General features: G+C 35.5%; 1 protein-coding gene across 1 annotated transcript; it reads left to right on the forward strand.

Annotated features, from left to right (window-relative positions):
• Positions 1-3560: 3560 nt before the first annotated feature.
• On the forward strand, positions 3561-23064 carry Amfr (autocrine motility factor receptor). Its single transcript, XM_019209730.2, has 9 exons — positions 3561-3653; positions 7419-7583; positions 8868-9020; positions 12737-12777; positions 12918-13050; positions 14798-14931; positions 15834-15944; positions 20536-20726; positions 22842-23064. The coding sequence occupies exons 1-9, from the start codon at positions 3591-3593 to the stop codon at positions 23024-23026; spliced, it is 1176 nt and encodes a 391-aa protein (XP_019065275.1). The 5' UTR covers positions 3561-3590; the 3' UTR covers positions 23027-23064.
• The last annotated feature ends 2472 nt before the right edge of the window (positions 23065-25536 follow it).

Here is a 25536-nt window from a genome sequence, read left to right on the forward strand (position 1 = left end):
TTGAAGTAACTTTGATATTTCAGTTATTTAGGGGGTACCATGTAATACTAGTAATATAGAGCTGCTGACTTGGTTCTATTGGCCTTGTTTGGATCCACTGAATGAGTGTTACACTATTCAACAGGCTGCCATGATAGACATTTGTTTTTTACTTTTCTGATAATATGAAGTGTTTCAGTGAACTCTTTTTTTTTTCTCTTTGCTTTTATTGGTACATTTTAGGTATACAGTACAATTACATTCATCATTGAGATCTTGTACCTTTACATGACAGGTCTTGGTTCTCATTTTTCAGTGAACTCTTTATAGCTTGTTTTGTATTCTGCTCACAGGAAAAATTAGCCCTACTGAGCAGATAAAATAAGTTAACATTTTATTATTTTCTAAGTGAATAAAGTGATGATTCAGGTCAGGCTTATTGGAAGTGAGTCTCAGTATGATTATTGGAGGTGAGAAGTATTGTTCCACAGTTCTGTGGATTTATTCACTATTAATTTCTGTTTGCAGTGTTGGGACCAAAGCCAGAGAGATCTGTGGATTTAAATCCAGGCTGAAGTGTTGATTCTGTAAGAAATCGGATACTAGATTTGTTTTTAAATGAAGAATGTTACAGGTAGTTTCTTTTAGTATTTGCAGTTGCAGCAGGTTGAGAAGTTATTCTGTGCTTAATGGAAAGACATAATATCTGTGAAATTACTTCTCTGAGAGCACATAGAACAGTTATAAATAATCATTAAGGTGTTCTAAAAAACACTTTGTTTATAATTTTAAAACAAGTTTTAGTTGCTTCCAGTCCTTTGTAGTTTGTAGTTTGTATGTAAATACCACAAAAAATTCCCTTTTTAGTGTGCTGTACTTTCTCTCAAACCTCTTTTTCCTTCTTAGCTGGGCTTACTTTTAAATCTGCTATTTAAATGAAAGTACAAAATAATAATCAATGGGATGATGAGAAACAAACCATTTTGGGGAATAAGTCAAAGAAACTTGTACCATATTTTTTAACTTAAAAATGTTTTTCATGATCTTAATTGAGAAATAACAAATGATATTTTATTTTTTATTTTGTGACCAAAGATACTGCAGGTTGCTATTTTGGGTAGGAAAATAACTGAGAAACCCTGAGTTTTATTGTTTTTCTTCAAAATTCTTATAGTAGCTTGATTGAGCTTTTGTGAACCATTAGTTGCTTAGTGTATTCTGGAAATTCTAAAAGCTCTTGGAGTTCAGGGTCCAGATATTCCTTATTTTTTAAATCTCCCACTTCCCTCGAGCAAGTGCTAAATTTGTTGCATATACCTATAGGCAAATTAGGAAAAATTATTTTTAAAAACTCTGTTGTAATTAGTTTGGGGGATGTTTGGTTTATTTAAATACCCTGTAGGATGTGGCACGAAAGTTGTAGTTTTATGTTATAACATTTCTCTTCATGCGTATGACTAAGGTTATTGACTGGAGAGCACAATAAAGATAAGCCTATTGTAATATCTGTTCCATCATCTTAAAAATTAAGCATTCTCAGGCCAGGAATTTAGCTCAGTGGTTCTATTGCCTGCCTTGTAAGCTCAAGGTCCTGAGTTTGATCTCTGGTACCAAAAAAAAAAAAAAAGCATTCTCAGTTCTCTGGAACTTAATTTGAATAGAGCTGATACAGAGGGAGTCACACATAGGGGTATGGAATATTTTTATTAACTAGTTTAAGGGTTATTCAAAAGATTTAAGTACCAAAACTATTTATTTTTTCATCAAAACTTTTGGTTTCAACTCTTCAAAAATATATTCTGGGTATAGTGGCACATGCTTGTAATCCCAGCACTTAGGCAGGAGGATAGCATGGAGTTCAAGACCAGTCTGGGCTGCAAGGGCAACCTGAAAAAGCAAGATTCTGCCTCAAAACAAACAAAGACGAAACAAACAACAACAATGATACATATGTGTATATATATATATATTTTTTTTTCATTTTGTACTTCCTGGCCCTATAGTTTGTGTAATGAATCATTACACTATGTCATTATGCTTTGTACCAAGGGGTGGATGGTATGAAATATTAAGCAAAACCTGGAAAGAGTTTAGGGAGCTTGCTTTCTTAAGTGACTTTTCTTTCATTTTTTTCTCAAATTGTCATTTGCTTTTAAAAGTATAGGGGATAGTGAGTTGAGAAGAGCATAGTGGATCAAAGTTTGAAGCAGCTCTTTCATTGAGTTAGTGTCCCTTTTCATTTGCTTTCATTGAAAATCAATTGTTGTTTTGTTTTTTGTTTTTTTGGTACTGGGGATTGAACTCAGGACTTGTACTTGTGAGGCAGGCATTTTGTATTTTTGATATTCTTGGTGTAGTTTCCTTAGCACCAAACTTTTTGCTTTTCTTTTTTTTTTTTTGGTACTGGGAATTGAACATGGGACCTTGCACTTTCCAGGCTGGGGGTGGCACCCATTGTTTTGTATTTTTGAGATGGAGTCTTGCTGTATAGACAAGCTGGTCTGGATTTTGAAATCCTTCTGCTTAAAACTCCCAAGTGCTGGAATTATAGGCATGTGTCTTGATACATGGAAATTAAAAAAAAATCCTTTAATGTCCATCTTAAGGCCCTTTTGGTATTTTTGGGTCATTTAGAGTTTTCAAAATCATTTCAGTATCAATAACATGCTATGCTGCCTTCACCGTTTGGTCAGGGACATCCCATTCTTCCATTTTATAAGCTTTGAGATTTATTGTTTGATTATTTTAAAAAAGAACATTTTCTTACAGAAAGAAGGGACAGAAGAAAGCCTTTTATTTCTTAGCCCTCTTACTAGTTCTCTTCCTCTTTCCTGTTTCACACGTCCTTTTCTGCTCTAATGTTCCAGAACCTTTTCCTCAAAGCTGATGCCAAGCATAGGAGAACAGTCATCTTTTGGTTGGCAGATTGTCCTTTGACCATATATATCAAAATGTGTGTGTGGGGTGTGTGTGTGTGTTTTGGTTATCAATATCCATGGTCTTGTGATTTTTTTTTTTTTTTTTTTTTTTTTTTAAAAAAAATTCTTGCGCTTGTGAACCAGGGTGCAGAACTCCTGAGCTATATCTCCAGCCCTTATGGTCTTATGATTTTTGTGATCATAAACCCTTCTATACTTATCTCCTATTTGTCAGGGCAGGATATTTGGGTGCTGAATTTTACTGATCATGGTAACTTCCATTTTTCAAACAGTTTTTTAAAAAACTATCAAAATAAAAAAAGTATAGGAAATGATTACACCTGAAGTCTCTAAGATGCTTTACAATTTTATACATATAGTGCAGAATGTACAGTAAAGACTAGAAGGTAAGGTGGTCTATTGGAGGGTGCACTTTGGAATAAGAACTGTGAATTAACTGTTAAGTTGGTGCCTCTCCTTCCCACTCATCACCCACTCCTGCTGCCCATCATGTGTGCCCTTCAAATAGTACTTATCTTGGACTGGTAGAGAAGTAGAAAGACTCAGTCACTGGAAATTATGGCTGAATTCCTAATATGAAATTTTTAGGGCTGCTTTTGTTTTTCACCAGGAGGAACTAAACTTCCTTTGATTTGTGTACAGGTTCTGGTAAATACTGCTTGCTGTATTTTGATGTTGGTAGCTAAGCTTATCCAGTGTATTGTGTTTGGCCCTCTTCGAGTGAGTGAGAGACAGGTAAGTTCAAACAGTGGATAGATTCTTGTACCAGATTTGTTTATTTTGTTTTTTTTCAGATTTGTTTTTTAAACTTTATTTTTTGTATAATTTCAAAAATATGAAAAGCTTCTAAGAATACAAGGAACTCCTATAAATACTTTATCCACATTCACCAACTATTAATGTTTTCTCATATTTGCTATTCACTCTTTATTTGTTGTTGTTTTTTCCCCCTGTACTGGGGATTGAACTCAGGACCTTGTGCTTGCCAGATAGGTGAGTTATGGTTGAGTTATATCCCTGGCCCTATTTACTTTTTATTTGTATTTGCACAGTTTTTTCTAATCCATTTGACCCTTTATCCCAAAATATTTCAGTATGTATTTCCTAAGAGTAAGGACATTTCTTTTATATAACAGTAGCACAGTGATCAAAATTGGGACATTTAGCATTGATAAAAGACTTATATCTAATCCATAGTCCATATTAAGCATAGCCAAGTTGTTTCACTGTTGTCCTTTATGGCTATTTCCCTATCACTTTTTAAAAAGGTAATATTTATAAAGAAGCATTAATTTTTTAAGCTTTAATCATCATAAATATTATTTTTAATAAATGGGTTCTTCCCTAAAGGATTTGCTGATTTTTTTTTTCCCTCCTATGGGAGAGTCAATTAAGATTCATTATTCTGTAACCAGAAAATTAGGTGACTTGCCCTTGTCTCAGGCAAGACTGTTAAAAATGGCTCTCAGAACATGCATAAGGGCAGAGAAAGTTCCAATGATGAATTATGTATAAGCATACCGTACAGATTGGTAGTTCACCGAGAATTTTGGTGAGTAGAATGATGTGTTTTAAAGAATTTAGAACTGACGTAAGAGCACAATCATATTTTACTTTATCTCATCCCAGTGATAAGACACAGAGACACTGTACATTAGAGTACGGTGGTTTACCTGCATTTTCAAAGTGCAGTGTTCTAAACTCTCTTTATCTGCCCTTTTCAACCCAAAACTCCTTTTATAAAAATTTTTTTAATAAAAACTAGCCAAAACCTAGTTTAGAGCTGAAATGTGGTTACTGTGTAGTTGAGACCTTGAGTACTGTTATGAATAGGACTATTTTGTTTTCCCAGAATTTTTCTTTACTGAATATTGAGTACTTTCTCCAAAATTTCAGCTCTAGAGGTCTCCCAGATGAAACTAATACAACATACTTTTAAAAAATATATACAAAAGCTCCTTTTGATACTTCCTTTAAATTTTTCTTCTTTCTTCAGATTTTTTTGTGAGAGTCAGAAATTGGTCAGGCTAGAGATAGGCCAACTAACAGCTGGTAGACTGATCTGATACCAGTGGACCTGGAACACTTTGTTTTTCCTAAAATGTTAGATAACAGGTTAAAATAAACAGAGAACACAACCTTAGAGTATTTCATAGATTTTGGTATATATAGACATAATCATAATGGGCATATTTGTTTACTAACTCTATTTTTACTTTTTTCAGTATAAAACACATCTTTCATGCTGTTCTGTGTTGGCTTATTTTGACTTACAGAATTGACATGGGTTTACCCTGTGGGTGCTTAAAGTTCAAGAAATAGAATCATGTTAGAAGGAAAGACATTAACTAACTAAAATGGGATAAATATTGAGATGTTAAGTAGAGGCTTAGAGCAACATGTTTTTGTTTTTAAGCACTCAATGCCTGTTATGGCTTTTCTGAAAGTATTTTTGTATACGTTAACTTAATGATCCCCCTTCAGTTCTATGAAATATATGCTTCTATGAAATATAAAACCCATTTTGTAGATGGGGAAGCCAGAGAAAAATAATAAGAAGTGATTGCCCCAACATCACATTGCCGTGCCATGGCAGAACCAAGACTCAAAACCAGGGCACAGAACATCCTAGGTTCATCTTGTACTTTTTTGTCCCACGTTTGGAAACACAAGCACCAAAGGTTCCTAGTTTGTTTTACTGGGGAATGTTATTCAGGAACCGAGGTTTATACCACCTATATGTGCTTATTGCTTGCTGAGGGGCTGAGGGGAAGGGGTCTTTTCTTTTTGGTGGACAGAATTAGGGGATATTCTTTGATGTTTTTCTCCAGTTCATTTTCTTCTCTCTGCACAAGTGGTGCAGTCACAGTTCAGTGTTTTTAAATTCCCTAAATAATTCTTATTTTTAAGTAGCCATGTCAGTTTGTTATACATGTAGACTCATTTATTTTCAGTTTTGCTTTTTTGTGTTTTAATTTTATTTTTTAAATTTGTAAAACATTTACATGGTTCAAAATTATAAGTAAAAGTCATGCTTTTATTCTTACTTTTTTAACCCGATCCATACCATACATGGCTGGATCATTGTACATTTTAACATATGACAGGACTAGACTTCCTTCATGCCCCCTTTCTTAGTGTTTTCAGGGTGGTAAGGATTTTTAAAACTGGAAGTCTTCAGTTTAGAAAAGAGTACAAATACACATTTTGTATACATTATTTATACCACTTCTTTAGAAATTAAGTGATTATTACTGCATATCATTTTAAAACATTTTAAATCTTTGATTCAGGAATGTTAAGTAAAAAGTCTGTCAAAGATATTACAGTGTTTTCTGAATTTTGGAAAATTAAAAAGTTTATATCCATCTGTAACCATTAAAATGGCATAGAAAGGCCGGGGATTTAGCTCAGTGGTTCTGCTGCCTGCCTCACAAGCACAAGACCTGATTTCAATCCCTGGTACCAAAAAAAAAAAAAAAAAAAAAAAAAAAGCATAGTAGCTACATAGGGTGGCACATACCTGTAATCCCAGTTGGATTCCAAGTTTGAGGCTAGCATAGTCAATTTAGTGAAACCTTGTCTCAAAGTAAAGTACATAGATAAAAAGCTGGGGATATAGCCCAGCATTCTCTAGGTTCAACACCCATTACCTCAAAGCAAAACAAAAGTACTTTGCAATACTCAGAATATTCACTAATCTTGATTCTCACAATATGAATAGGTGAAAGGAAGCAGTGTTCAAAAATTAATGTATTTTGTACACTGGAAGAAGATAAAGTACATAAAAATGTTATGATATATATTTTCATGGTGCTTTATTGATTATGTGCTGGCAATTATGCACTTTTCTTTTTTTGTACTGGGGATTGAACTCAGGACCTTGCACTTTCAGGGTAGGCATAGTGTCACTGAGCTAAATCCTGGCCCTTTCATGTGCTGTTTTTATTCTAAAGAGTTTTTTAAAGTTTAATATTTTTCTACTGTTTAAAATCTAGAGGGCAGAAGTATTACTGATTGCCTTTATTCTTTTCTACCATGAGTAGAAAATATAGCTATTTTAATTAATATGTGAAATATTGGACCAACATCACTACTTTTTTAATGACTACAATCACAGAAGAGATTCAGGATTATAATCCAAAGTTTATAAATTATTCTCTGGGTGTTTCATTTTTATTTTTCAAAGTTCTTTTTTTCTTCGTCTTTTGTTTTCTTGCTTGTATCGTTTTGTTTTTGAGACAGGGTCTCATTATATAGTTCAGGCTGGCTTTGAGTTCACTATATAGCTAGCCCACACTGGCCTCAAACTCACACTGATCCTCCTGCCTCTTCCTCCCTAGTACTGGGATTACAGGGGTGTACCATCAGGCCACCAGGCTATTGTTTTCTGTTTTCTTTTGAACAAGTATTGGAAGGCTAAGTGTAAAATACTTCCTCCTTCTCTTAAAATGGGTTCAATGTGATGGTACTTACCTTTATAAATATTTTTCTTTTTAGCACCTGAAAGACAAGTTTTGGAATTTTATTTTCTACAAGTTCATTTTCATTTTTGGTGTGCTGAATGTCCAGACCATGGAAGAGGTGGTTATGTGGTGTCTCTGGTTTGCTGGACTTGTTTTTCTGCATCTGATGGTTCAGCTCTGCAAGGACCGGTTTGAATATGTGAGTTTTTAGCCAAGCTCTGCTTACCCAGTAACATGTTTGCCAGATTTGAATTGTGTAATATAAATGAGCCCTGGCATGTATGTTCATAGACTAAAGGGAAAGACTTCTGGGTCAGGTCCCCACTGCTGCTTTCTTAAGAAACCTCTGCAGCAGCCCAGGGATGCAGAACCCACTGGAGATTCTTTCCTCCCCACCCCCATAGAGTTTAGCGTGTTGTGTTGTAGCCCAGATACACTCAGTTTACTTGCATGAACTATGCAAGGAAATCTTGATATATACACTTAAAAAAACCCGATTCTTTTGGATATTTTCTATTCTAGTCTCCTCCCATCTGTTCTCCTTCCTACCTGGATTCTTGGAGCTTTTCTTTCTGACTATATTGTTTCCCCCTAGGCCAGGACTGAATTAGCTCTCTCAACTTCCCTGATCTCAGGAGAAGTGAATCCTTTCCTGCCTAGTACGAGATCTGGCTCTGACTTTAGGTCAGAGCTGTGCAGGTGAACTCTCCCTCATTAGTGCTCCTGCACCAGTCTTATAGGGCCCAGGTAAATATGTGCCTGCAGTTAAACCCATCCTGAAGCCTCTGTCCTCTGTCTTTCATCTATTCTTCATGGACCTGGTGGCTTTTGCACTTCTCTGTGAGTTAATATCACTCTCAAAGCCTTTATTTCTCTATAATTCAACTCCCATCTCCTTTCTCAAGTAGGAGCTTCTAACTTTCCAAACTGGTTTGTAATCTATACCTACTACCTTAGGAGGCACAGCTCCAGGCCTCTTTTTCAGTCTGCTGCTTTTTCTTGCATAATATTAACATAACATTATCATAGTAGTAAATCTGTACTTGAATATTTTTCAGTTGTCCTAGCCCCAACTGACTAGGCAGACCCTCCAGGTGAATTTTGGGGAAGATTAAAGTAAGATTGAGCAAGAAGCACGCCAGAACATGACACTACTGAATCCTCTTGAATGTTAGAAGAGACAATTGTGTGTTCTTGGAATGTTGTTTCTAGAGGTTTATGGTAGGAGATCCTTGAGAATATGAGATGAAAATATAATGCATATCATTATATTTGGTAAATTAAATGATAAAGATCTATAATTGTCAACAGCTCATATTCATATTTAGGTCATTGGAGAATTTTGACCATAGGTATTGAAATGCTTTTCCATGGTTGGGACAGACCCTCCAAGCAAGGATGCTAAACTTGATCTTGAGCTTCTCAGGCAGTTTACCATGGTCATGAAGAAGAATAAGTTGACTTTCTCTTTTGTCCCTTTCAGCTTTCCTTTTCTCCTACCACACCAATGAGCAGCCATGGGCGAGTCCTATCTCTGTTGATTGCTATGCTACTTTCCTGCTGCGGATTAGCGGTTGTCTGCTGTGTCACTGGCTACACCCATGGAATGCACACTTTGGCTTTCATGGCTGCAGAGGTAGGATGCCAGACAGGTTTGGTGTGATTATATTTCTGTGTATTTTCAAGGAGCTAGATTACTTCCAACCATGAAATGATGGCTGGATATGTGGTCATTGATTTTAATAAGCACTTACTGAGTTCCTTTTTTGTGTTGGGAATTTGTGCTAAATGGTTTTATTTGTAGTATTTCATGTAATCCTTGCTACAATCTGTAAAAATTATTTTCACCCGTTATATAGTTCTTATGGCAGTTATTGTTCTAGATAGTTTACATGTACTTATTCATTTATTATTCCTTTTTATAATGGGAACCCTGAAGCATAGAGGGTGAACTGAACATTTTTTGATGTTTGAGATTCTAGAGTGGCAAATGACACAATGCAAGTCCTTTAAATCCAAAGTATTCAGAAGAGTTATTTTTTTTTAAATGTTATAAACAAAGGGTTGATGGTGGTTATTAATGAAATAAATTATTTTACATTAATATCTAATTGTTTATTTTAAATTAAAAATTTACAGAATAATGTGTAAACCATATTCATTATTTTGAAGGAAAATTTTTTCTTTTTTCTTCCTTTCTTCCTCCTCCCTCCCTCCCTTTCTTCTTGGGCTGGAGGTCAGTCTCAGGCCCTTGTGCGTGCTAAGCAAGTGCTTTACCACTGAGCTGTACTTTCAACTCTCCCATGAATTTTTAAAATGTTGATTGATATTCTAGGACTTGAACCCAGGGGCACTTTACCACTGAATTGTGTCCCTAGCCCTTGTTATTTTAATTTTAATTTTTTGGGGGGATAGGCCTTGTAATGTTTTTAAAGATATGATAAATTTATTTCCTTATTATGAAAAGTCCCTGCAGATACTCAGTGTCCAAATGTAAACTAAGAAAAGAAAAGAAAACTTAATTTAGGCTGTTGAGTGTATATTATGAAACAATTTAAGCATGAAGGGAGAAAATGACTCAGATTGGAGAGATTAGAGGGATTTCTGGGGATTATGGGTGCACCTTGTTTTTGGTTTAATTGTAGAGTTTCTTTTTTTTTAAATTTAATTTTATCCCATCTTCCTTATACCTCCTCCCCTTCCTATGTACAACAGCTCTGCTTCCATTGTTTCCTTGTACTTTCACTTTTTTCTTGTCTCTTCTTTCCTCTTTCCCTCCCCTGCTCTACCGTTACCTCTCCTATTTGAACATTCTCTTCCCATTTCCTAATATCTGTCACACATTTCAGTCCTTCCACGTTCAGTCTCCCATACCAGAGAAACAGTGCAGTATTCAAACATGTTTGTCTGATCTATTTCTCTTAAGAGTGTGGTTGCAAGGTCCAGCCATTCAGCTATAAATGTCTGAATCTCATACTTTGTGGCAGAACAGTATCCCATTGTATAAAAGAAACCCCACAAACCACACCTTTATTTACCCCTCCATTGAGAATTGATGACAGCCTTGGTTATTTTTTTATTTCAAGATGGCCTTCCTAAGTTGTCCAGGCTGGCCTTGAACTTGTAATCCTCCTACTTCCACCTCCTGAGCAGACTAAATTAATGCTTGCCCCTCCGTGAATATTTTTAAATTTAAAAGATTTACTTTTTGAAACCTTCCGGAAGATACTAATTTGTTTGGTATAAACCTCAATTTTTTATATGTTCTTATATTTATTCAGCATATTTGCTTTTTCCCTAAACCAAAAACAAACTCTCATGTATAATTGCTATTAATTTAAAAAGTAGAATATTTCCCCCTTTTCTCATGGTTTCACTTTTTGTAGTTTCAGGGATATGTGACTTGCTGCTATCTAAAAATATTGAATGGAAAATTCCAGAAATAGATAATTTATAAGTGCTTTGTTTTGTTTTATTTGGTGCTGGGGATTAAACCCAGGGCTTTCTGTGGTCAGTTACTGAGTTTACATCCCTAGCCTTATAATTTATACATTTAAAATTGTGCACCATTCTAAGTAGCATGATGAAATGCTGCCTGTAGCATGAATTATCTCTTTAGAGATCACTCATACATCAGTCACATGCTAGCCATTTCATTTGTCATATCAACTGTCATTGTGTCCCAGGGCTTGTGTTCAAATAACCCTTACTTATTTAATGATGACCCCAATGTGTAAGCATCTTTGTATAAAGAAGACACCAGGTATAAAACATGGAAGGTCCGATTGATTATAGTGCTATATAGTGTGCTTCAAGGCATAAGAAAAACATATGCAGGATTGAGTGCTTTCTGTAGTTTTATTATCCACTGGGGGTCTTGGAATATATTTCCAGTGGTTAAAGGGGGGACCACTGTATTAGATACAGTGAACTAATTAATATTAAAATAAGCTAATAAAGGGCCAGGGATTTAGCTCAGCGGTTTGGTGGCCTGCCTTGCAAGCGCATAGACCCGAGTTCAATCTCTGGTACCGAAAAGAAAAATAAATAAAATGAGCTAATAATCAAAGATCTGTTTAAAATATTTTTACACTGACTTAATTTTTTTTTTTTTTTTTGGTACCAGGAATTGAACTCAGGACCTTGTGCTTCTGAGGCAGGCACAGTGCCACTGAGCTAAATCCCCAGCCCCTTACAGTGACTTATATTAATTAGTTTCATTTAGATATACTTTATTAAAAGCATTATTTAAATGGTATTCATGTTTGCTGTTTTGTGGTCTTTTGTTTTTTGGGTTTTTTTTTTTTTGTTTTTTTTTTTTTTTTTTTTTTTTTTTTTTTTTTTTTTTGTTACTGGGGATTCGACTTTTGCACTGAGCTACATCCCAAGCCTTTATTTATTTATTTATTTATTTATTTTTGAGACAGGATTTCCCTAAATTGCTAAATTCCCTAGGCTGGACTTGAACTTAACTTTCTGCTTCAGACTCCTGAAATGCTGGGGTTATAGGAATGTGCCATTGTGCCCAGCTAATGTTTGCTTTTTTAAGTTTAACTTTCAGTTAATGTTAGGTTACATATTGGAAGAGATACACCTAAAAATAAACAAGTATAAGTCAGGCCTATCGGGTCATATTATAGTACATGTATTTATTTCAGTTTGTTGCTGATTATTCTTTTAAGGCAATTTATTGTGTATAGATTTGATGTTCTGAACTAAGATATATTTATATTCATAGTGTTTCTCAGGTAAAATATTTTCCATTTATAAAAGAAAGTTTAATCTCATATATAGAAACAGTTCTATTCTGCGAACTTGGGACCTTGTACTTGAGAGGCAGGTGGCAGAACCACTGAGCTAAATCCCTGGCCCAAGAGGAGGTTTTTCGTTACACACACACACACGCACACACACACACACATATATCAATTTCTATTTAAAAAAACCCATGAGAGTCTTATTTTTTTCCTTCATTCTCTTCTTGTGGACAAAGGGAGTACACAGAGCATTTGGGAGAGAGTGAGTGCTCCTATCTAGGATACTACTACCTAAATTTATATTTTGAGCTATAGTGTAGCCAAGTAGACACCCTTTTGAGTAATCAGTTATGATGACATGCTGCTATATCAATAGAGATGATAGTCAAATAATGGGGACAAACCTCAAGATTATATAAGAAATCCCTAGGAGATGGACAAGTGTAATTGGTTATCTGTTAACAGGAAAAGGCCTAATAGAAGATGAGTTTCTAGAAGGTATTCCATGGAAATTAGAAATGGAGAAGTAAATAGCAGGTAAATTTGAACAGTCTGCTTCTTCATTGAATTAAGCAATTCAATTTGTCTTTTACAGTCTCTTCTTGTGACAATAAGGACAGCTCATGTAATTTTACGGTGAGTAGAAATTTGGGAGAAAAGTGATTAGTTGACTTTAAGATGTAATGGGTGTAAAATACATACATATAACTATTTAAACTGAATTCAATAACAGTGATAAATTAACGTTTTTCTCTTTTTCTGCCTCTGTGATGCAGATATGTAATTCACCTGTGGGACCTAAACCATGAAGGGACTTGGGAAGGAAAGGGAACCTATGTCTATTACACTGATTTTGTCATGGAACTCACTCTGTTGTCCCTAGACCTCGTGCACCACATTCACATGTTGGTAAGTTCCCTCAGAAAGAGCTCTGACAGAGCTGAGACTTTCAAAATTGGAAACCTGATTTTGTATATTTAAGAATGAAACATTTTGAATCAGACTAAAAAGTTATAAAACTGAATGTGGCTGTGCATCCTTGTTTGCCGGGGTATACACAGCAGTGTTGTGGAACCTCTTTGGATGGTGCCCAGCCCCAGAGGCAATTACTGTCCTATGAGAGTTAGTAAATTCTGTTGACCAAGTCAATACAGATGATTTTTTTTAGCATAAAATTAAAGTGATACATCTCCCTATACTTTCTGTGGCTTCTTACATTTAGCATTTACTTTGTAGGTGGTAATAGGAATTCCTGCTGTGTTTGCTACTTCTTGGATTTATAAATTTTTCCTCTTTGTAATTAAAAATAAAATCCTCCTACTTAATTCTTGTTATCTTGGTCTTGTGTGTCAGAAATTATGTAAATCTGCTTCATTGCTTCATCAATCTAATGATGAAAATCCACACAGTTGATGGGCAATTTATTTACATCATAAGTTTATCAATTAGTATTTAAGAATTATTGGGTTAGCTATAACATTTCTAAGTCTACAGTTTGAAAACATACTGTAGAAAAACAAAAGCATGTAATTACTTTGTTTAAAAATGTTTCTTCTTCCCCTTAAAAGGGGAAGACAAATGCCCACAGATAACTATTAATGTTTTTGTCATGTTTATCTGATTTCTTTAGGTATTTAAATACATATATTCATAAATTGAGATCCTATCTTAGACACATAGTTTTGTTTATTTAGGTAGTTATTTTTATTGTACTAGATGTTGGATCCTGGTCCTCTTGCATGCTAGGCTGCTTTTAGACATGGTTTTGTTAAGTTGCCCAGGTAGGATTTGAACTTGCAGTCCTTCTGCTTCACCTCCCAAGTGCTAGAATTACAGGTGGGTGCCACCATGATTGGCTAAATTTCTTTTCTATAATAAAGTATTATAGACAGTTTTTTATACTAGCAACATTTCTTGTAAAGTATTTTAATACCTTCCTGATAAAAAAAATCTCATCATATAAATATATCATAATTTAATTAACCAAACCCAATAGTGGGCTATTATGATTATATTTGTTGGCTATTTTACAACTTTACATTTTTTAAAATTACGTATTAATTTTCTTACAGTATTTATATCCTGCTTTTTTCACTCATCCAATATCATTTTCCAAGTATTTGACATTCAAAACTATTATATATAAAATATAATATATAATTGCATATTATAATATTGTGACTATATATATATTATATCGTATAAATTTTCAGTCTAACTTCTGCAGGCAGTTTTTATATTTCCATATTTTCTTCTATATAATTGCATAGGTGGACTGTTTTTAAAATTTTATTTATTTTATTTATTTTTTGGTACTGGGGATCGAATTTGGGACCTTGAGCTTGTGAGGCAGGCAGCTGCACCACTGAGCTAAATCCCTGGCCCGGGACTGTTTTTTTTTAAGACCCATATCTTTTTACATAAAGGTTTTTAATTTCCAGTTAGTTGTTTAGGAAGGATTGCTGTCATTTGGACATCTAGGCTGAAGAGCATCGCATTGTTTAAGGAAAGGAAATCAATTCATGCATGTTCTATCTCAAAGACTGTTCCAGTTCACCTTCACCACGTATTAAAAACTTCTGTTGTACCATGTATCTTTATCACTAGCGAGCTCACATTCATTTTTATTGTGTGTTTTATTCTTTTTCTCTCTAAGTTATTTGGCAACATCTGGCTATCCATGGCCAGCCTGGTCATTTTTATGCAGCTGCGTTACTTATTTCATGAGGTACAGCGTCGAATCCGTCGGCACAAGAACTATCTGCGTGTGGTCGGGAACATGGAAGCCAGGTAAATAAGCACAAATCAGTGTTACTCAAGTTTATTCATTTTAGCTCTGTAATAAAAACAAATCCTAGACTGTATTAGAACTTGTTTTGTAAACTGTTAACTGGATGAGGATGAGTACAGGGTCTAGAGTCAGACTGCCTCTTTATGAATCCCACTTAGTGGCTGCTTGATTTGGGGCACCTTATTAACTCCTTGTGCTCTTTCTACTTTGTCTGTAAAATAGATGTGATGCACACCTGTAATCCCAGTACTTGGGAGGCTGAGGCAGGAGGCTCACTGAAAGTTTGAGGCCAGCCTGGGCTATATAGCTGAACTACATATAGAGACCCTGTTTTCAAAACAAAACAAAACAAAATAAATAGAGATAATAGATCCTTCTTCCTGGAACTCTTGGGAGGATTCCATGAGATACTAGGTTTTTATTATCTTATCATCATCATAATTAAATGGAAGCTTCCCTCTTTATTTTGTGAAGGTGAAGGAGGGTCTCAGTTGTTCTGCATAATGTATGTTTAAACATGCACACACTCACTGAAGATGGCACTCACTTGCCAACCGAGGCTAAACCAATCCTGCAGCTACAAGATTAATGGGTGTTCTTTTTGTTTCCTGGAGATAGTTTGGCTCTCTGGGAGTCTTATTCCTCTGTTTTTCCCAGAAATATTTCTTGAAGTCATTACTAACAGGAATTGTTATTACCCAAAGTTAATTTTTGTATATAAGTTTCTCACTTACCCTTTGAAAAGCTCTGATGAGAAACCAAAACTTTTTTTAACCAATAAAGATTCCTTTGTAATTGTGCCATTAAAAGGTGACTAAAGGTGAAACTTATGAATTGGTGTACATTATGTGTGTGAAATTGGCAGAAATTTGGCCTGGACATGTTTTATTTTTTTTTTCAGGTTTGCAGTTGCAACTCCAGAGGAGCTGGCTGTCAATAATGATGACTGTGCAATTTGCTGGGATTCCATGCAGGCTGCAAGGAAACTGCCCTGTGGACATCTTTTCCACAAGTAGGAGCTTTGTGCAGGGCCACATGGGACTAGTGTTCTGTCCAGGGGTGTTTTTGTACCTGGGCTCAAGGCTAATCCCAGTAAGAATTGGGAACATTACTGGTCATGTTGCTGAAACTAGTGTTATGAAACTGGTAGTGTGTTGACTTCTTCTCTGTCACTCAGCCTCTTTCTGTGTCCTTAGGCCTGTTCTTCACTTGTGTCCAGCCATCTTGATTTCTGGGTGTGTAGCTGTTTTCATATTTTTTTCACTACTTAAGCTGTGAAGTATAATAAATATGGGTGTAAGATTAAAAGAAAGGGCTCCAGGAAGAATCCTTGTTTTCAAGCAGCTTAATATGTAACTAGGGAGAGAAAAAAAAAACAGTTTTGAGTTTTGCATATGCCTAAGAGCAGCATTCAAACACATTCCTAAGAAGTGGGCTGAGATAGGGACCAAACCAGAATCACTAAAGAGTGTAAAACTGTGACTATTAGGAAGGATTGCAGAATAGCCTCTTCTGTAAATCTGAAAGATTGAAGTAATCTCTTACTGATTGTTAAAGATTGCATCAGGGCTCTGTTTAGCCTGTATCATTCTGTTCACAGATTGGATGTTTTGATAGTGATGGACCTCAGATATCTTTTGACCCTTTGCATCTGTGGTCAGTATTGCATATTGAGAACATTTTGATCTTTACAGTTTTAATCATCTTTTCATTATTTTATATTCCCAAATTGTTTTTATACTCCTTTATAATATTTAGAAGGGCTTTGGAACTGGAATGTTCCATTCAAAAAATGTATCAACAGATTTTTTTTTTTTTTTTTTTTTTTTTTTTTTTTTTTTAGTGCATTGGGTACTGTGTTGGGCTCTGGGAGTGAAATAGAAATAACAGGTGTAGTCTTTGTGTTTGTGGAGCTTGCAGTGTAATAAAGGAGACAAACATAAATTAACTGGGCACATTTATGTATAAATTGACACTAGAATGCGTTATAGAAAAGAAACATGGCTCTGGAGAGCTAGTAACAAAGATATCTGACTCAAACTTGGAAGAAATGACCTTGGAGGATAAGCAGGAACCAGGTCTGAGAAAGGTGGGCAAGCATGTAGAACAGTAGGAGGATCTCTAGCAGGAGGGCAGCTGAGTGTGTTGAACTAGAAGAGAAGCTGGTACCTAGAGCCCAGAGTGGAAGAGGGAAGAGTGTTTGTTGAATAGGAAGAAGCTGGATGGGGTCCATAGTACCATCAGAAGGGGGGCATGCCATTGAATTTCACTGGGGGCTGATGGATAAGGTCTGTAGTTTGAAGAGGTTAGGAAGACTAGAATGAACTGCTATAGTGGTTCTGGAATACATTGAGAGCAGTTTGAACTGCTTGGAGGAAGTGCTTTTGGAGAGACGTGGACAGAATTGAGGAAGATTGGAAAGATATGGGTTAGATTGACTATGGGACCAAGAGGAATAAAAGTGTCAAGGTTCTTTTAGTTTTTCAACTTGTGCAATTACCATGTAGAAGTACTGTTTGATAAGGTTGAGAAGACCAGAGAATTTGCACACATTTCTCAAAAACCTTCCAGTCTCAAGCATGGAGGATAGCCGGGAAAAAAAAGAGTGTATTTTAGCCCAGAAGAAATAGTTTTCAGCATAAGATTAGATTACTTTTTTTAGGGTTTAATGTTTTGATTGAGGAAAAATTTATTAATACAGCATAACAAAATTCATTAACATGAACTTTTAAAGTGAACAGTTCAGTGATGTTTAGTTTATTCACAGTCTTGTGCAACTACCACTTCTCTTTGATTTCAGAACTTTTCATCACCCACAGTAACACCCACACTTACTAAGCAATCACTCCTCATTCTTCCCTCCCCTGTCACCTGGCAACCACTAATCCACTTTCTGTCTCTGTCTCTGTGGACTTGCCTATTCCAGTTGTTCATGTAATAGGAGTCATACAATATATAAGCATTTGTAGCTGACAATTTTGACTTAGCATGTTTTTGAAGTCATCTAAGTTGTAGCATGTAGCCATACTTCACTCCTTTTTATGGCTGAATTTAAATAATTTTACAACAGTTGAAAAATTTCCACTGGTGGACATTGGGTTTCCCCCTACCTTTTGGCCATTCTGTAAATAATGCTGCTGTGAACGTTTGGGAACCACTATTTTTACTTCTTTAAGTGTATACCTAGGAATGGGTGCTGGATCACATCATAATTCTATGTTTAACTTCTTGAAGAGCTGCCAAACTTTTCCATAGCAGCTGCACCATTTTCTATTTTCATCAGCAATGTATGAGGGTTCCATTTTTTTTCACATTCTTTACTTGTTTCATAGCCATCCTAATAATATGAAAGTAGTATTTTATGATGATTTTGTTTTGCTTTTGAGTGTTCATTCTCAAATGTATTTTTCTGTGGTAAAATATACATAACATTTGGTGGCATTAAGTATATTCGCAGTGTTATGTGAAACTTCACCACCATCCATCTTCAGAACTTTCTCATCTTCCTGAACTTAAACTGTGAACCTGTTAGTAAGACCCCACTCTACTCTTGTGCCAGCCCTTGTCATCATTCGGTCTTCTTCCTCTGTCATTTTGACCATTTATGGTATCTGTTGGCTTTGGGTTTACTTTGCTCTTTTTCTGGTTCTGTAGGTATAAAGTTGGGTTTTTGATTTAAGAATTTGTTTTCTTTTTAAGCCTTTTAAAATATATGAATTTGCCTCAGTGTTGCTTTCTTTTTCTTTTTCTTTTTTCCTTTTCAGTTCTGGGAATCAAACTCAGGACCTTGCGCTTGTGAAGCAGGCATGGTGCCACTGAGCTAAATCCCTAGCCCTTGCTTTCTTTTTATCCTAAAAGTTTTGGAATATTGTATATTGTTGTTTTTATTTGTCTCAAAGTATTTTCTAAGTGGTTTCTTCATTTCTTCTTTGACCCAGTGGATGTTTAAAATTAAGATTTAATTTTAAAGCACGTTTCTACATTCTGAGGGATGAGCAAATCATTGTTAGGACACCCTCTTTGCTTGCTTCACTTTGTAGCTGTGGTAATAAAGTGGAAGCAGGATGGAGCCAGGCTGGTTCTGGGATATGTTGAGTGAAGAGGAGTTATCTTGCACATAAAACATAAAAATATGTAATATAATGTATACCACAAAACTTTATTTTAAAATATTTATTATAACATTTAGAAGAGAAGGGAAGCTATCTGTGGACACGGCTGATGTAAGGCAGATTGGACAAGCCTAATATAAGGCAAATGCATTTTAATTTGTGGTAAGGCCAAATGCCCAGATTCCAGCAGACAGTAGCTAGATAGTTTGTTGCTATTAAGATTTGTAAGATTTTAGAGTCCAGTAAATATTTAATTACACCATAATATCATATAGAAGAGAAATACTTTTTCATTGGAAGATTATTATAGTTATAAGGAAAAGTTTTCTCAGAGGGTCATCACATTTTGGTGAGGCTCTCCTTTATAACTTTATGCACATTCACATATTTAAAAAAAAAAAACACCTCAGAGCATTTGTATTCAGTGCTTCCTTGAGCTCTTAGAAAATATAATGAATTCTCATAAAATGGGAAGGGGTGTTAGGGATCACTTCACCTAGCTTTCTCATTTTTCACTGGTGAGGCCTAGTCCAGAGATATTGAAGATTGCCAGTGATACACTGCTAGTTAGTGGTTGAATTAGGCCCAGATCTCAGATTTTCTGCTTCATATTCTGGTACCCTTCTCCTAAGGACACAATTATTTATTGAGCATATCCTATAATTAGGACATTATCATCTCTTGAGAAGGGAAAAAGACACTTTCAGCCTTGTTGGTAGAACAATTCAAAGAAAAGAAAGTAGAGGTGGTGAATGTGAGGGAGTGGTTATAGATGAGCTGGTTGAGGCGGGGAATAAGGAAGCAAGAAGCTGTCACACTTGATGAAAAACTGGATGTGTTATTAGCAAATTAGATCCACAGAAGTGAGTTGGAAGGAGAGGAGCTTTGGTACATGAATGAGATCTTTGAAGTCAAGTTTCTGAAGACAAGGCCAAGGTTATAGACATATTGCTAAAGCAGAGTAAAAGAAAAAAAAATTGGAATAGCGGAGTGAAGGTCATAAGAAGCCAGGGTGTCAGATGATTCAGCAATATGGATTTTGAAATAGCCAAATAGTGTTGGAAAGGAGGATGGTGAGTCATGCTGTGAAATATTAGCAAAGGGAGTCATCTCTAGAGATTTGGTAGTTGGCTGATCATGGTCAAGAATTCATGTTCATAGCAGGATGTACTAGCACTGGGACAAATGTTTCTCAACATGTACATCTTCCTAATGATAAATAGAAAGTAAAGTTGGAAGCTGGTCGTGGTGGTGCACACCTATAGTCCCAGCTCTTATGAGGCTGAGGCAAGAGGATCACCTTGAGTTCGAGGTCAGCCTGAGAGACATCAACCTGACCTACACAGTGAGACCCTGCCTCAAAAAATAAATAAATAAATTGATTAATAGAATGTAAAATTGGAACACGTGTAATACATTCGTTGTACTTCTGCTGAATTCTTACAAAATATGCTAAGGATGTTCATATGTCTGTCTTTGTGCTCTTTGTAGTTCCTGTCTCCGTTCCTGGCTAGAACAAGACACTTCCTGTCCAACATGCAGAATGTCTCTAAATATTGCTGACAATAATCGTGCCAGGGAAGACCATCAAGGAGAAAATTTGCATGAGAACTTGGTTCCTGTCGCAGCCGCTGAAGGCAGACCTCGCCTAAACCAACACAATCACTTCTTCCACTTTGATGGTTAGTTGGTTTCAACCTCTGAAACTATATCCATTGCATTTTTTCCCCTGAGGGAATACTGTTTGCATAAATTGTCCTGTACAGAGCAATTTAATATTTCAGTTTCAGTGCAGGTGTTCAGGATGCATAGATAGATAAAGCTGGGGTGTTAATCTGTGCTCTGTGCTGAGTATTTTGCTAGCTTCTGTGTTATTATTGGGGACAGGTAGTTGGGATATAGAGATAGTAAAATTTCATCAACCGTGTCTTTAAGGAGCACACTTATTTTAATAATTAACTTTGCTAATAACTTATTGGATCTGAGGAGTACTTAAGCATTTAATGAAGGGTGTTGAATACCAATGAATACCAGAAGCAAAATTGGAGCTGGAACTTTCTGCCTCACAGCAGTATTAAAAGTTTTGTAATAAAAATAACACTTAAAATTCTAAGGCCTTGACTACCTTAGATCATTACTCTTTAATTTATATACAATGAGCTTTTGTTGAAGTCCATCAATTCCAGTAGCACTGCCTCTGTGAATTTACATTTCTATTACTATGAAATAGACATCTTTGGAGTTGTATTAGGAAAAGGGACTATTCAGATTTGAGTTTCCAGGTATGGAGTATGGTGGGAGTGGTGGCATGTTGGTGAATTCCCTTAAAGAAAAGTCTGCAGTGGAGAATAAAGTCCTTGAGAAGGGTAAATGAAGGCTACCTGTCTGGATATGGGTACTGTAGAGGTTTTAAGGGGCTGATGTGGCTGCTGTTAGTTAAGACCTCTATTAAGTACAGACCTTTTGAAATATATTAGCAGATCTTGGAGATTGATCCTGGCCATTTTTTAATGAATTGTTATTACTAAAAATATAATTAAAATCACCTTTATTTGACCTTATTAAGTACACAAAATAAGTAACCATTTATTTTATTTATTCATTGGGTTTTATTTGTTTATTTGCTTGTTTAGATAGGGTCCTGCTATGTGGTCCAAGCTGGCCTTGAACTTACTGTGTAGCCCAGGCATGCCTTGAACTCAGTGATCTTTCTGCTTCCTAGGTGCTGGGATCATAGACATGTACCACCATGTCTAGCAGCATCCATTTTTTAAATGAGTACATTTTATTTGGCAAAACCTTTAAAATAGTTGTTTAATTTGATTTTATGTTCCATCCCTTAGTATTTCTTTTACACAAAGCCAAACTGGGTGATGACGCTGCATGCCTGTAATCCAAGCTACTCAGGAAGCTAAGGCAGGAGGACTGCAGGTTCCACACCAACCAGGGCAATTTAATGAGATCTTGTCTCAAAATAAAAAGGGTTGACTGGGGGTTATAGTATAGTGATACAGCAATTGCTTAGCAGGAAGGAGGCCCTGGGTTCAATTCCTAATACCACCAAAAAAAAAAAAGGAAAAGGAGGAGGAAGAGGAAATAGCGCTCTTAAATGTGTGGCTTGATACTGAATTGTTTTAATGCCAGTAGTTGGTGGCATTGTATCATGGGCTTCCCTTTTCATAGAAAAATAGCAGCCTTCATAACATTGTCAATTCACAGACCTATGTTATAGAACTCTGAAAATAATTTTGAGTCACAAAACCAAGGTCAAATCTTTAAATCAGATTATTCAGGAGAAAATATTTCATAGAAGTAATTGTGACAATGATGTCTTCACATGAGTAGAATTTGGATATTTGTTGTGGCAGCTGAAGAACTAAAGAAACCTCTCCTAGATTCTAGGCCCAGAGAATGGGTTGGAGGTCGAATGGATCAAAGGCCACTGGAAAGCAGGAAAGACTAGTAGTTTTAGAACCCTGTTTGGCTTCACCTCTGGCCATCATTATTAAACTGTGTGATCTTGGCTGAGTTATCTAACTTCTAGTGCCTCAGGAATCAGAGATTTAAGTGGGTAGGTGATGAGAATTGTATCGCTTAGAAGAATAAAATGAGAAGAATGGGTGGTGTTACTATGTAGGTTTTAGTGAGGACTAAATGAACTAATCCATGTGAAATATTTGGAGCAAAAGGCATAAAGTAAGCCTCAGTGAATACCAGTTGTTATTATAGAATGGGTAGCTAGGGTAGCAACACAGGGAATGACTAGGGCTCTAAAAGTTTTGCTGGTCTTGTTTTAGGGTCCCGGATTGCAAGCTGGCTACCAAGTTTTTCAGTTGAAGTGATGCACACCACCAATATTCTTGGCATTACACAGGCAAGCAACTCCCAGCTTAATGCAATGGTAAGGACTGCTAACTGCTTCAAAAGAGAACTAGTAATTAGAAGGGCAAGAAAAGCTCTAGGATATGTGCACAACGTATGATCTTGGTGATCTGGATCTGCCTTGGTAAGACAGCAAGATTCAGGTGTTTACATTTTCCTTTTCTTTTTTCTTTGCTATAATAATTTGCTTATCTATTTTTTCTTAGCTTGGCATAGGGCATTGGTGGTGAACATTTGGAACACATGCTATATAGCAAGGTGTTTGATATCATTGAAAGCTCTAAAAGGTTCGCCATCACTGGTTTAGAGGCTGTTTTATTGATTTTTTCAAAGAACTAGCTTTTGGTTTTGTTGATTTTTTTCTGTTGGCTTTTTGTTTCAATTTCATTGACTTTTGCTCTTTCTTCTGCTCACTTTGGATTTAATTTGCTTTTTTTTTTTCTCTTTCTTTTTGGTGTTGAGGATTCAACCCAGGATCTTATGCATGATACCTGTATCCCTAGCCTTTGCTTTTCTCTTTCTAGTTTTTGAAGGTGAGAACTTAAGGTGACTGATCTTTAGATCTTTTTACCCCAGTTTTATTAAACATTTTAAAGTATTTTTTATTAGTGCTTATTAATTTTATAAAATATTGGGTTTAAATGTAGTGTTTCATACATGTGTATAACATTTTTGATCTTTAGCTCTTTTCTACCATATGCTTTAGTGTGTAAATTTTCCTCTAAGCATCCTTTCTCTGCATCTCACAAATTTGGATGTTGTGTTTTCATTTTCATTTAGTTCAAATATTTAAAAAATTTATGAGACTTCTTTGACCTATGTGTTATTTAGAATATGCTGTTTAACCTCCATGTGTTTGAGATGTTTTCCTTTTATTGATTCTAGTTTAATTTCGTTGGTCTAAGAGCAGATATTGTTTGGGTCTTTTATATATGTTACAATGTATTTTATGCTCTAGAGTTAGTCTCTTGAGATGAATGTTCCATGTAAGTTTAAAAAGAATGTATATTCTGCTGTTGTTGGGTGAAGTGGCTGTCAGTATATCCAGTTAATAGATGATGATACTGAGTTCAACTTTACTGATTTTCTACCTATTGACTATGTCCATTTCTGACAGAGAGGCACCATAATCTCCAACTCTCATGGTGTATTCATCTATTTCTCCTTGCAGTTCTTTGAACGATTGTGTTATGTACAGAGTTCCATACTCTCTTGTTAGATATACAGGTTAAGGATATTATGTCTTCTTAAATATGCCCTTTTTTATCCCTGATAAGTTTCCTATTCTTGGTCACTTTCAAAGTTTGCTCTGTGCAGTTAATGTATCTGGCCCTGCTTTCTTTTGATTAGTGTTAGCATGGTGTATTTTTCTTTCTCTTAATCTGTGTCTTTATATTATTAAAATGAGTTTCACTCACTCTCACACTCTGTCTTTCTTTTCTTTTTTTTTTTTTTTTTTTTTTTTTTTTTTTTTTTTGTGGTACTGGAGATCAAGACCTTGTGCTTGCGAGGCAGGCAGACGTGGTGCCACTGGGCTAAATCCCCTGCTCCTAAAATGAGTTATTGTAAATGGGATACAGCTTATATCTCTTTTCCCTCATAATGGGGATTGAACCCAGGTCCTCATGCATGGTAGGTAAGCACTCTACCACTGAGCTTCGTCACATGCCCTTCTCTTTAATTGGTTCATTTAAGACTATTGATGTTCAAAGTGATTATTGATATATTTGGATTATCATATTTATTACTATTTTCTATTTATTGCCCTTGTTCCTGTTTTTGTCTTTTGTTTATTTCCTCTTTTGTAGTTTTAATTAAATGTTTTCTTTGCATTATATTTTCTCTTCTTTCTTAGCATATCACATACTTTTTATTTTTTCAGGCGGTTGCACTAGTTTACAATATGCACTTACAATGATTCCAAGTCTGTTTTCAAATAACATTGTATATTTCATATATTTAAAAAATCCTAATCACTCCTTTCCCTCTCTTGTGTCACCCATTGGTATCTTTGATTACATCTGTATATTCAGATGTAAACATACATAATTGAATATATTGTTGGTATTAATTATTTTAGACAAATTGTTATCCATTCACTCAAGAATAAGAAAAATAAGAGATTTTATTTTATTTTATTTTTTTGTTACCGGGGATTGAACTCGGGTCCTTGCGCTTGCAAGGCAGACCACCGAACCACTGAGCTAAATCTCCGGCCCAAGAGATTTTATTTTACTGTCACATATCTTTTCAGATGCTCTTCCTTCCTTTTTGTACATCGGAATTCTGACCCATAACAATTTTCTTCTAGCCTCTAAAGACCTTTCAACGTTTGTGGCAAGACCAGCCACCCCCTACAATTTCTTCTGTTTGTTCGGAAGAGTCTTTTTTTCTCCTCATTTTTGAAGGATATTTTGTAGGAGTCTAGGTTAGTGGTTTATTTTTCTGATACTTTATATACTTTATTCTCTTCTTGGTTGTGTGGATTTTGAAAAGTTTGATCCAGTTCTTATCTTTGTTCCTTTATAGTTAGTGGATTGTTTTCTCTATGACTTCTACCAATATTTATTTTATTTTCTTTCTCCCTTTCCCTCTTTCCCTTCATTATTT

The sequence above is a fragment of the Fukomys damarensis genome, unplaced genomic scaffold, assembly GCF_012274545.1.
Source record: "Fukomys damarensis isolate Sample0158 unplaced genomic scaffold, DMR_v1.0_HiC HiC_scaffold_32, whole genome shotgun sequence".
Taxonomy (NCBI): Eukaryota; Metazoa; Chordata; class Mammalia; order Rodentia; family Bathyergidae; genus Fukomys; species Fukomys damarensis.

Coding starts and splice junctions, on each gene's coding strand:
- Amfr (XM_019209730.2), top strand. CDS start 3,591: ATGTTGGTAGCTAAGCTTATCCAGTGTATTGTGTTTGGCCCTCTTCGA. Junction 7,584..8,867: donor GCAAGGACCGGTTTGAATAT/GTGAGTTTTTAG, acceptor TGTCCCTTTCAG/CTTTCCTTTTCTCCTACCAC. Junction 20,727..22,841: donor TCACTTCTTCCACTTTGATG/GTTAGTTGGTTT, acceptor GTCTTGTTTTAG/GGTCCCGGATTGCAAGCTGG.